At 49.0% G+C, this 12,601-nt stretch overlaps 1 protein-coding gene across 1 annotated transcript in view; it reads right to left on the bottom strand.

Moving 5' to 3' along the window:
* Nucleotides 1-1,036: 1,036 nt before the first annotated feature.
* The window catches only part of KLHDC10 (kelch domain containing 10), a gene marked incomplete at its 5' end in the record, with an annotated part of 22,258 nt that continues 10,693 nt past the window's right edge, over nucleotides 1,037-12,601 (bottom strand). Inside the window, 5 exons of the mRNA XM_015408743.1 lie at nucleotides 1,037-2,155; nucleotides 4,500-4,639; nucleotides 6,518-6,565; nucleotides 10,454-10,520; nucleotides 12,367-12,451. Coding sequence (XP_015264229.1) covers nucleotides 1,946-2,155; nucleotides 4,500-4,639; nucleotides 6,518-6,565; nucleotides 10,454-10,520; nucleotides 12,367-12,451 — 550 coding nt within the window. The remainder of the gene's footprint in view (nucleotides 2,156-4,499; nucleotides 4,640-6,517; nucleotides 6,566-10,453; nucleotides 10,521-12,366; nucleotides 12,452-12,601) is intronic.

Raw genomic sequence — 12,601 nt, 5'->3', positions numbered from 1 at the left:
CTCGAGAGGGCTCTCTCAGCCTCACCTACCTCACGGGGTGGCTGTTGTGGGGAGGGGGAGGGAAAGATTAGCTATTGTAGATTTCCCGGGTCGTGTGGCTGTGGTCTTGGCATTGGAGGACCTGCCGTTTTGCCAGCGGCTGTGACTGGCATCCTCAGAGGTATAACACAGAAAGGTGGAGTACTCTCTGTGTCAAGCTGAGAAGAAAAAATGGCAGGCAGGTAATTTCTATCTACTCAGGAAGGTGGGGTAGGGCTGAGTCATTATCTTGTAGGAGCTCCCCATGCTGTGAAACATGCTAATGGAGGAGCTTTCCTGAGGAGGTTCTTTTGTAAATGGATTGTAAGCCACTCTGAGACTCCTTCAGGCAGTGAAGGGCAGGGTATAAATCCAATCTCCTCTTCTTCTTCTCTAAAAGGCAAACATGCCTTTTGGGGGGGGGGCAGTGCTGGTGATGGCTTGAAATACGTACCGCCCAAAGACCAGAACCACTGCCCGGACCCTGAGCCTTGCGGTAGGCACACAGCATTTAACCAGAGGCAGCTAACGGACTTTTTATATCTATATATAAAGGACACTCAGCCAAAAAAAAATAGGATTTCATGTACAATTATTTTTAAAAAAACAAACCCACACACACACATACAAGAAGATCAAACCCCTATTGTCTCCGGCAAGATGGGACGCTTAACGTGATGGTTGTTGATACATTCTACAGAACTTCCGTTTGGGACACGGCAGTTAAGACACAAACATGGTTTCTTTCCCCAGCACTTGAGAAAAGGCAAATACTGTTCGTGGCACGAGGGCAAGACGGTTTGCCCACACTCAAAATCCACCCGTGACAAAGGCTGGGGGGTTCCCCACAGAACCCTTCTGACCGAGGAGGCGTTTTACCGCGGGTGGGAGGAACTTCCTGCCACGCAAGAAGACTCCTCCTCCCCACGGGAGGCGCCTCTCCTAGCAGACGGGTCTCGGGAGATCCCACCTGGGAAGGTACAATCAAAATCGATGGCCCGCTGCGACGGGATTTTTGTAAAAAGATGGGGGGGGGGGGGGGGGGGAGAAGGCAATTCCACCAATAACCTACAGCGGGGAAAGCCGCCGGCTGCTTCAGCTACGGCGCGAAGTGTAACGTTTCCAATTCACTCTTACACATCACTTGCAAAAGCCAACAAAAAGGGAGGGCGCGGCATTCACAACTTGTGATTCCTTTGTTCCGTCGACTTCGACGTCGGACGCGAGTGAGGAGTGTAAGGCCTGTTGGCCATCTGCACGCCTTCCCGCCCCGTGAGGAAAGGACTGTGGCGCTCTCAGGATGGGCGCTGCGTCGGCCGGCCTCTCCCTGGACGTTTCGGAGTCAAAAGGCAAGAAACAGACAACACGTTTGCACAACAGTCAAGGTGAGGCCTCCGGACATTAACAGCCGGAGGGCAACAGACGTCGCTCGGACCTTTCGGCGCATGTCGCAGGCCCGGCAGCGACTGAGCGGGACGGATTCCGGCGCGCCGGGCTCATGGCCCGTCCCTTCAGAGAGATCGCCGGAACCGCTGAGCTTCAGCGAATTCAATGCCATTAAGCGCACCTCACGAAACAACAGCTAGGAGGGGGGAGGCCAGCCAAAGATAGCCACCCCCCCTTCCAGTCTTAAAACTACAAGCATGCAGCCAAAGCGGTAGGAATTAGTTCAGCGACGGCATACTTTAGCTCATGATATATTTATAGGTATCTGTGAGTTTCTCTTAAAAAAGCCGACTTCCATAAACTTAAGGATCCATGGGGAGGCCTCTGCCGCGTTCTGCCGAGTAAGGCTTCGGAGCGGGGCCTTCCGTCTCCTTAGTAGCATCCTCGGCGATATTCATAAATGGGGGGCGGGGGAGAAAGAAAGAAGGAAAGAGTAGGGGGAGTCGCTTTTAAATTAAGTGTTTCGGGGGGCGGGCGGCTCTCATTCCAAGCGTTCAATGAGTCTGTCCGTGAGTCCCAGGTGCAAAAGCTGCGATCGGGAGAGGTTCGCTAGGTGAGGGAAGAATGCGAGAAGTTTCTCCCAGGATAATTCCAGCAGGCTGGGCACCGCCAGCCACATCTTGAAGAGAGAGCCAGTCCGTTTGTTTTGGAGGATGTCTACCACACCACCGTGGACGTACATGCAGCCAGCCTGGGGGGTTGACGGAAGAAGAAAGAAAGTTGGTCTACCCATGTTGTGACAGCAACCAGAATTCTATATGCCAGTATGTGGGAAAAAGAAGACATACCATCTAAAGAAGAAATGATCTACAAATTAATGGAAACAGCTGAAATGGACACGTTAACTGTATTACTTCAAGGAAGAAGAGGTAACATATTTAAAGAGGTTTGGTCAAGATTCTACAAATGGACTGAGAATTGTATTAAATCTTGACCATATGCAAATAATAAGATTAATTCATGTAAAAATGTTTGGTGCAAAGACATAGGAGGAGACACTCCAAATAAGCTGAAGGATTGTGGGATGGAAACCTGTGTATGTTTTTATTCTGTAATTTGTGGTTTTGTTCTGTCTTGTTGGAGCTGTGGTGGCTCAAGTGGTTAAGACGCGGAACTGCAGGCTGTGGAAGGTTCAGTAGTTCAGAGACCTGAGTTGCCGCATGACGGAGTGAGCTCCCGTCTCTAGTTCCAGCTCCTGCCAACCTAGCAGTACGAGAGCAAGAAATTGCAAGTAGATAAATAGGTACCACTTCGGTGGGAAGGCAACAGCGTTCCGTGCGCCTTGGTGTTTAGTCATGCCAGACACATGACCACGGAAACGTCTTCGGACAGCGCTGGCTCTTCGGCTTGGAAACGGAGATGAGCACCGCAACCCTAGAGTCGGACTCGACTGGCTTTCGAGCAAGGGAAACCTTTACCTTTTTCTGTCTTGTTAAAAATTCATTAAAAATTATTAATAATTATTAATAAAAGAAAAAGAAAGTCTGTCTTTGGCTTCTGGGAAGAGCTAAAACTATCCGGGTCCTGCTCATAGAGACACGCCACCTTCTGGGTACAGACAGGAAGGCTCAGGGGTATTATACAAACAGGTTCCCAATCAAAAAAATGAAGTCAAAATGAGGAGGAAGGCTCATAGTGTTTTAATTGCTATCAAGACAGCTGAAAACAGGCCAAACAGGCCATCGAAAAATTACTGCTTTCTGAACACAGTCGGGAAGTACGTGAAATTTTATACCCGAAATGACATAGCCATGGAGATAACGTTCAAAAAGCATAATTGGTTACAAAGAACAATGCATCATTTGAGTAAGAGTCCACTCATTGGTCAAATGTGAAAAAAGGTGCGCCTACAAAATATCTTCAAACATTTACTTAACCTAATCTGAATAATATTGGCCAAGGATTCTTCATACCCAAACAAAGGTGTTTGTTGGCCAAGGATTCTTCATAGCCAAGCGAAGGTGTTTGTTTTTCCTGATACGAAGCTAAAATCCTTTCTGACCCAGACACTGCAAAATCTTACCCTGAACAACTAAAAACCATGAACTATCTTCTATACCAAAAGAATGTCGTCTTCTTGTCTGCTAGCATCAGCGGAATAACCTAACCTACAAGGGAAAGGCCTACTATTTAATAGGCCTTCATTACATCCTAATAAAATCTTAAAAGGTAAAGGTTCCCTTGCTCGAAAGCCAGTCGAATCCGACTCTAGGGTTGCGGTGCTCATCTCCGTTTCAAAGCGAAAGAGCCAGCGCTGTCCGAAGACGTTTCCGTGGTCATGTGACAGGCATGACTAAACACCAAGGCACATGGAACGCTGTTACCTTCCCACCGAAGTGGCACCTATTTATCTACTTGCAATTTCTTGCTTTCGAACTGCAAGGCTGGCAGGAGCTGGAACTAGAGACGGGAGCTCACTCCGTCATGCGGCACACTCGGGTCTCGAACTGCTGAACTACAGACCTTCCACAGCCTGCAGTTCAGCGTCTTAACCACTTGAGCTTACTTAGGAGAAAAATCTATAAAAACAGAAAAATATGAATAATCAGAAGGGGGGAAAAATCTTTTATGTTCTCATTCATACCACAGAGGGGTATGATAAGGTAGCAGACGGGGGGTGCCAGTTTGCAGCGTTTTCTCTCTTTAGCAGTAGAAATGAGCAAGAGTCCAGGAGCACCTCCAAGACTAACAAAATATGTGGCAGGGGAGGATCTTTCGGGAGTCACCAAAGCAGCTGAGTCCCAGAGCGGGAACAGATTCCCAGGGATGCCCCTATCATGCTCCAGGAGCAGCAGTCCAGCAGGCAGGTGTTACTGGAGGCTTCGAGGTTGGGGAGGGGGAGGAAGGGGGGGCACAAACTGGCCACATCTAACGGCGGCTCTGCCAGGGCCTGACCTTATCAGGAGACTGGGAATCACGGGACTCCGCAGTATTGAATTCTAGTCTTCCCGTCTAGTTCACTGGTTAGTTTACGGCCCGGCGGTCAGGTGACCTTTGCAGAAAGGGGGGGCGGGGCGGAGCTCGCGGCCACTTACCGGAGTCACGGCGGCGCAGTGGAAGTAAACTGGCTCGGGCATGACGGCCGGGAGTTTCACCCACTGCAAGGTTTCCAGATTCAGCTTCCAGACGTCTCCGAGGATCACTTCTCCGTTGTATCCCCCGCACACGAAGACGTCTGCGTTGGGAGCCGAGACAAAACCAGAGGGGACGTGGATAAGTCCGGCCCCCAGCAAACTGCGCCCGAGAGCCCCCCCCCTTTTTGCCAAGGACCGTTCCAGCGAGGCGGAATTCCGTTTCAAATGCTGGGCCGGAAAAACGATCTAAGGTCCCTCCCTTGGTGGTTGATTCCTTTTAAAGGTTTTGATACCCAAGTTTGCCGGGGTGTTAATTCCCAGCACTGAAGCCCCGCCGCTTGAGCGGTCGGGGACCGGCCTGTCTACGGGACCGGCTCCTCCATTATGTCCCCAGGAGAGCCTTGCGCTCCTTAGACAGCCATCGGCTGGTGATCCCTAGCCCTAGTGACATCCGGCTGACCTCAGCCTTTTCGGTCCTGGCCCCAACCTGGCGGGGCTCTCTGCCGAATCCCATCAGGCCCCTGCAGGATCTGATGCAATCCCGCAGGGCCTGCGAGGCAAAGATGTTCCGCCAGGCTTTCGGCTGAGGACAGCAACGGTTCCATCTCGGCTGACACCCTTCCCGTTCTCAGTTGCTTATTTTGCCCTCTTCCCCTGAGCGCGAAGTGGCCTGTAGTGGGTGTTGGAATGGGGATGGGTTGTTCGCCATCTGGTTGTCTTTAGTGTTGTGCCGATGTTTTAACTGGTTTCATCTTGTTTTTATCTGTGGTTGTACACCTCCCAGAGCCCTGCGGCAGCAAGGGGGTGGGGGGGATTAATAAATACAGCCATAAAAAAAAACAACTAATAATAATACATTAAACCATGACGTGTGGCCTGCCTATGATCAGTGGAGAAGAGGGCCACGTGGACTCCATCTCCCCTGGGAGCAGGGGTCATTTCCTGCGGGAGCACACAGGAGCGGGGCTCCGGCAGTAAAGAGCCCAGGGGGCGGGCACATGCTAGAAGCCAGCAGCCCCAGGCGGGGGCTAGATCGGAGGTGAGGTGGGAGAGCCTCCCTCCCTCCCCATCTGTTTTCCCTCTTTCTTTCTTTCTTTCTTTCTTTCTTTCTTTCTTTCTTTCTTTCTTTCTTTCTTTCTTTCTTTTTCTTTCTCTCTCTCTCTCTCTCTCTTCCTTTTCCTTCTTTCAGTTTCCCTCCTTATTTCTTCTCTCCCTCTTTCTTTCCCTTTTCCCCTCCTTCTTTCCTTCTCTTTTTCTCTCTTTCCCTCCTCCTTTCCTTCCTTCCTGCACAGATCTGCACGTTCCCCCCCCCATAGCTGGCAATCCAAAACAGTCCGGTGGCACCTTTAAGGCCAAGGTTTACTCAGGTACAAGCTCCCCCTCCTTTGCGAGGGCAGAGCTGCACTCCCCCCCCCCAATAGCTAGCAATCCAAAAGAGTCCAGTGGAGCCTGAGCAGTGAGTGTTGCCCTCCGACACACTTCCGGTGATGTCAGGGGGTGTGGCATATACAAATGAGTTATGCTCATGATTTATGCTAATGAGCGCCTGCACCTCTTTTTCTACGGAATGACCCCTGCCTGGGAGCAGGGGATCCCTCGATTTGGCACGTTCTGCCCGACGGTCACCACCTGGCACAACACCCCAACGCGTGCTGACGTTACGCGGAAGTGACATCGTTGTGTTGCCCCCGCACTCCCGGAGAGCTCCCTCCCACCCCGCACTGGCGAGCAAAGGGGACATGGCAACTCTACCCCTGCATTTCTTAAGCCCCCAATCGAAAAGCTCTTATCCTAGCCCCACCAGCCTTCTGTTTCTCTCCCGGCGGCTCTTGCCAGAGGCTCGCGGGTGGGGGGGGGGGGGGGGGGGACGGCTGCGGGTGGGACAGCGGCCGTTTCAGCCCAAGGACACTTCCCTTCCACCCCAAATGGGAAATGCTGCTGTGCCCGTATGGCACGGCGGATGTGTCAGCTGTGCTTACCGTTTTTTATCTGCACGCAGCTGTGGCACCTCCTGGCGGCCGGGAACTCTGAAGGACAAAAGAGCAGGTGAAGGAAGTGCAAACAGCGGCCCAGCAAGACACTTCCTCTTTGTTGGGGCAACGGTTTAAGCCAGAGAAAGGAATACCAAGGAAGGAGGGAGCAGAACTCCCCGCTCCTCTGAAGCACATTTTGGGTTTGATTTGAACGTGATGCAGGGAAAGCAAAAAGCGCTCCCTCAGTTTGGTGTCGCGGTTAAGTGCGCGGACTCTAATCTGGGACAGCCGGGTTTGATTCCCCACTCCTCCATTTGCACCTGCTGGATGACCTTGGGCAAGCCATAGCTCTGATAAGAGCTGTTCTTGGAAAAGAGCAGTTTCTGCCAGAGCTCTCTCAGCCCCACCGACCTCACAGGGTGTCTGTTGTGGGGAGGGGAAGGGAAAGGAGTTTGTAAGCCGCTCTGAGACTCCTTTGGGGAGTGAAGGGCGGGGTATAAATCCAGTTTCTTCTCTTTTATTCTCTCTCTGATCTGGGACTCAAAAGCGGCTTTTCAAATAGTAAGAAGAGCCCTGCTGGATCAGACCAGTGAGGGCCCATCTAGTCCAGCATCCTGTCTCACACAGTGGCCAACCAGTTCCTCCGGAGGGCCACCAACAGGGCATAGAGGCTGAGGCCCTCATAAGAACCTCAGAAGAGCCCTGCTGGATCAGACCAGTGAGGGTCCATCTAGTCCAGCATCCTGTCTCACCCAGTGGCCATCCGGTTCCTCTGGAGGGCCAACAACAGGGCAGAGAGGCTGAGGCCTTCATAAGAACATCAGAAGAGCCCTGCTGGATCAGACCAGTACTCCATCTAGTCCAGCCTCCTGTCTCACCCAGGGGCCAACCAGTTCCTCTGGAGGGCCAACAACAGGGCAGAGAGGCTGAGGCCTTCATAAGAACAGAAGAAGAGCCCTGCTGGATCAGACAAGGGGTCCCTCTAGTCCAGCATCCTGTCTCACACAGCGGCCAACCAGTTCCTCTGGAGGGCCAACAACAAGGCAGAGAGGCCGAGGCCTTCCCCTGATGTTGCCTCCTGGTTCTGGGATTCAGATGTGGACTGTCCCTGAACGTGGAGGTTCCCTTCAGTCACCAGGCCTAGCAGCCATTGACAGACTCATCCTCCATGAATGAGGTCCCAACGGCAAGGACTGCCCAAAAGTAGTCAAAGTCCAACATTCAGACTCAAAAGAAATGTGTTTTCAAGGAAAATGTCCACAGCATCTGAACTGTGGTAAACAACTTAACGGGGGGGGGGGGGATATCACGTCCTTTGCTGAACTTATGTCACCATTTTGCCAGATATTTCATATTCACCAATAATTTCTTTTAAAAAAGGAAAGTATTTTTGACAAGATTCTCCTCAAGAGTCAGTCAGTCTCTCACTCCAGCCTCCTTCCACTTAGTCCTCACAACCACCACCTTGTGAGGGGGGCTCAGGCCGAGAGATTGTGACAGGCCCAAAGTCACCCGGCAGGCTTCCCTGGCTGAGTGAGGGATTCGAACCTGGTTGTCCCGGGTTCCAGTCCGACACTCCAGCTCGTATACCATGCCGGCCTTCCGCACTGGTGTCAGCTATGCTGCCATGGGGGTTGGGATGTTCTTTCAGTGTCTGTGTAAATTGCTTTCGCATCCCTCTCTCTACTTTGAGCCAGTTTGGTGTAGTGGTTAAGTCCACGGACTCTAATCTGGGAGAGCCGGGTTTGATTCCCCACTCCTCCACTTGCACCTGCTGATGTGACCTTGGGTCAGTCACAAGCTCTGGCACAGCTCTCCTTGAAAAAGAGCAGTTTGTGTCAGAGTTCTCCCAGCCCCACCTGCCTCACAGGGCGTCTGTTGTGGGGAGGGTTACATTCAGTTTACATAAGCATCAACTTCTGGAGTCTTACAGTGTCATGTTTAACAGGTTAAAAAGTTGTCTCTAGCCATTTGTAAAACATTTCCCATCTGTTTTGAAATAATTTGGGATCTTTATTCTGCAATATTGATGTCAGTTTGTCTATTTCAACCACTTCCTGTACTTTAGTAATTAATTCATTTTTTGAAGGTATTCCCCCTTGTTTCCATTTCTTGGCAAATAAAATACGCGCTGCAGTATTTACATATCCCATAACATATTTTTCTTCTCTTTTATATTTCTCTGGTATAACATTTAACAAAAAGAATTCAGGTTGGTATGGTACCTCTATTTTAAGTATATCAGTCAACATCTTGTGTACCTTATGCCAATATCGTTGAGTCAAGGTACATCTCCACCACAAATGGTAGAAAGTACCTATATTATTCTTGCATTTCCAACAATTCTTGGACATATTTGGGTAACACTTGGCTAGTTTATCTGGTGACCAGTGCCACCTATGGAACATTTTAAACACATTTTCCTTATATGGAATAGATCTTAAATTTTTTGCAGCTACCCACGTAGTTGACCAGTTTTCTATAACATAGCCAAAGTCTTGCATCCAAGAGATCATCGTACTTTTGACTTCCTCATCCAATTCATAGGTTACCAAAAACAACTTATACATGTTTTGTATCAATTTGTCATTTGTAGATAACCACAGCTTATCTAAGTCATTTTTCTCGTGATAAAAACCATTCTTTTTATCTTTATCATATCTTGTTTTCAACTGCATATTCTGCCACCATGTTAATTTAATACCTTGTTTTTCTAGGGTTTCTCGTGTTTTTAAGGTTCCATTTGGGTGTAATAAGGCATCATAAGTTATTATCATCGTTTTTGACAATAAAGAAGGCATTGTAAAGGCCTCTATTGGAGACAACCACTTAGGTGTCTTAAGGTAATATTTATCTTTGATCTCTTGCCATACTTTATTTAATGCTCCTCTGATCGTATGCTGGTTAAATTTCGTGTGGATTTTATCTTTCCCATATCCTATATAGGCATGCCAACCCATGTCTAGGTCCCAGCCTTCCAGCAGTAACAGTCTTGCGTTTTCTAGGATAGCCCAATCTTTTATCCAAGTCATTGCCGCGGCCCAGTAGTAAAGTTTCCAATTTGGTAGGCCTAGCCCTCCCCTTTCTTTTTGATCTTGCAAGACTTTCCATTTTATACGTGCTGGCTTGTTTGCCCACACAAATTTTCTGCACATTTTATCTAGTTCATTAAACATTTTCGCATTTCTCAATATTGGAATGTTTTGTGCTAGAAAGAGGAATCTCGGTAATACATTCATTTTAAGTACAGCAATTTTTCCCATGAATGATAATTGTACATTTTCCCATTTTTGCAAATCTTTCTTTATGTCTGTTAGGAGTTTAACATAATTATCTTCAACTAGTGCATTATTTCTTTTTGATATAATCACTCCCAGATATTTGATTTTAGTAACCGTTTTTATACCTATTAATTTTTCTAAATATTTTGTTTGATATGGGGTACAGTTTTTTAATAACATATTTGTTTTCTTATAATTTATTGCTATTCTTAACAGTGACTGTGTTTATGCATCTATGGCTCTTCAATAAAAGTATAACCTTTCCAAGAAGTGTGTACATTGTTGGCTGTGGGTTCTGACATTTGGCCAGAGGCCTCGAGGAGGTGTTCTGACGGGGGAGCGGTCCCAATGGCCAGGACTGCCCAAAAGGACTCAAAGTCCAGCATTCAAACGCAACAGAAACGTGTTTTCAGGGAAATGTTTCACAGCACCTGACCTGTGGTAACAACTGTGTGTGTGTGGGGGGGGAATATCACGTCCTTGCTGAATTTATGTCACCCTTTTGGCAGGTATTCCATATCCAAGTAAAAATTTTTTAAAAGGGGTAATATTTTTGATAAAGTTCTCTTTGAGACTTCTCCTCAAGAGTCACACACCTCTCCCTCCCTCCGGCTCCTCCAACCCCTCATCTCCAAGAAGGCCGCATTTTTTAAAGACTCACCTTTTTTATTGTAAGGCTTTGTTGCGATTCCCTCCCAAGTGTTTGTTTCAAGGTTATAGGCATGGATCTGCAGAGATAGAAAGGATCCGGTGATACTGGGAAGCAGGGCTTTTTTTGTAGAAAAAGCCCAGCAGGGACTCATTAGCATAATAGGCCACACCCAACAGCAGAAACCCATTAGCATATTAGGCCACACCCCTGAGAGCACAGCTCATTGGCATATTAGGCCGCACCCCCATGTTACCAGAAGCGTGGTCATCCAGCCACACCCACCTTTTGCTTCTTATTCTGTTTACCTTGTTTGTTGTCCAAACCCAGGGCCTTTTTTTGTAGCAGGAACTCCTTTGCATGTTAGGCCACACACCCCTAATGTAGCCAATCCTAATGCGTTTCTGCTGTTGGGTGTGGCCTATTATGCTAATGAGCTCCTGCTGGGTGTGGCCAACTTGGAAGCCAGCCGGAACGCCGTTCCTGTGCGTTCCTGCCCAAAAATAGCCCTGCTGGGAAGGATCATGGAACAGACCTGCTCTGCTCTGGTTAGACCTCACCTAGAGTATTGTCTTCAGTTTGGGGCACCACCATTTAAGGAGGATGCAGACAAGCTGGAACGTGTCCAGAGGAGGGCAACGAAAAGGGTGAGGGGTCTGGAGACCAGGTCCTATGAGGAAAGGCTGAAGGACCTGCGTATGTTTAGCCTGGAGAGGAGATGACGGACAGGTGATAGGATCACCATCTTCAAGTCCTTGAAGGGCTGTCATAGAGAGGATGGTGTGGAGTTCGGTCGGACCAGAACCAGCGGGTTGAAATTAAATCAGAGGATTTTTCGGCTAAACATTCGGAGGAACTTCCTGACAGTTAGAGCAGCGGTTCCTCAGTGGAACAGGCTTCCTCGGGAGGTGGTGGGCTCTCCTTCTAAAGAATATCGACCACTGAGGAAGGCCCGAAGGGGCTGAAATGTGTATGGTCCTTGGATCAAAAGATTTTTAGCCATCAATTGTATTTGTATAATAACTAACTTGGTTGTACAAGCCTTTTAAGTCTGAAACTTAGACTATTTCTTTTAACCGCTGTATGTTTTAGTTATGTGTAAAGGTAAAGGTTTCCCTTGCTCGAAAGCCAGTCGAATCCGACTCTAGGGTTGCGGTGCTCATCTCCGTTTCAAAGCCGAAGAGCCAGCGCTGTCCGAAGACGTTTCCGTGGTAATGTGGCCGGCATGACTAAATACCAAGGTGCACGGAGCACTGTGACCTTTCCACTGAAGTGGTACCTATTTATCTACTTGCAATTTCTTGCTTTCGAACCTATTTATTTACTTGCAATTTCTTGCTTTCAAACTGCTAGGTTGGCAGGAGCTGGAACTAGAGATGGGAGCTCACTCCATCATGCGGCACACTCGGGTCTCAAACTGCTGAACTACTGACCTTCCACAGCCTGCAGTTCAGCGTCTTAACCACTTGAGCCACCGCAGCTCCACTGTGTACACCCTCATAAACATTTTGTATTTTTGTATAATATAGTTTGTAGCTTGACCCTCTTGGTTCGCAGCTGATTTTGGGTTGAGTTCCCCCCCCCCAGGTTCGCTTTAGTCACCACGGCTAGTAGCCACTGATAGGCCTATTTGCCATGAATCTGCTCTCCTTTGAGAGCCGTCTATGCCCGTGGCCATCACTACATCCTCTGGCAGAAAATTCCACGCTGTAATCACTCGCTGTGCTGCATTGCTAGGACCCAGCCCCCCCCCCCCCAAATGCCCTTCACTCAGCGGTCTGCTCGAGTCCCTCCAATTCCCAGTCCCTCTCGACATTCTGCACTGGCTCTTTATACGGCACTCGCTCTGCTTCCTCTCGCTTCTCTCCCCTAGACGGCAGCTTGCGGTCACCCCGCCAGAAGACCTCTGCGGCTGGGCCCCTCACCTTGTCCAAGGAGTAGGCTGTCCAGGAAGTGCCGCCTCCCAGGATGTAGATCCTCTGCCCGTCGTGTGCGATTTCGTGCCTATACCTGACGAGACGATGAGACAAAGACTGCATTGGTAGCCCCCCACCACATTTTTAAGCACACACACAAACACAAGTCTCTAGATCCTATGGTATGCTCTGGGGAACGAAGGTGGCAAGGTATAGCCCGATCTCATCGGATCTCAGAAGTTCA

Source organism: Gekko japonicus, unplaced genomic scaffold (genome assembly GCF_001447785.1).
Source record: "Gekko japonicus isolate JY-2015 unplaced genomic scaffold, Gekko_japonicus_V1.1 scaffold2519, whole genome shotgun sequence".
Classification (NCBI taxonomy): Eukaryota; Metazoa; Chordata; class Lepidosauria; order Squamata; family Gekkonidae; genus Gekko; species Gekko japonicus.
This window is presented reverse-complemented; position numbering and strand designations above follow the sequence as displayed.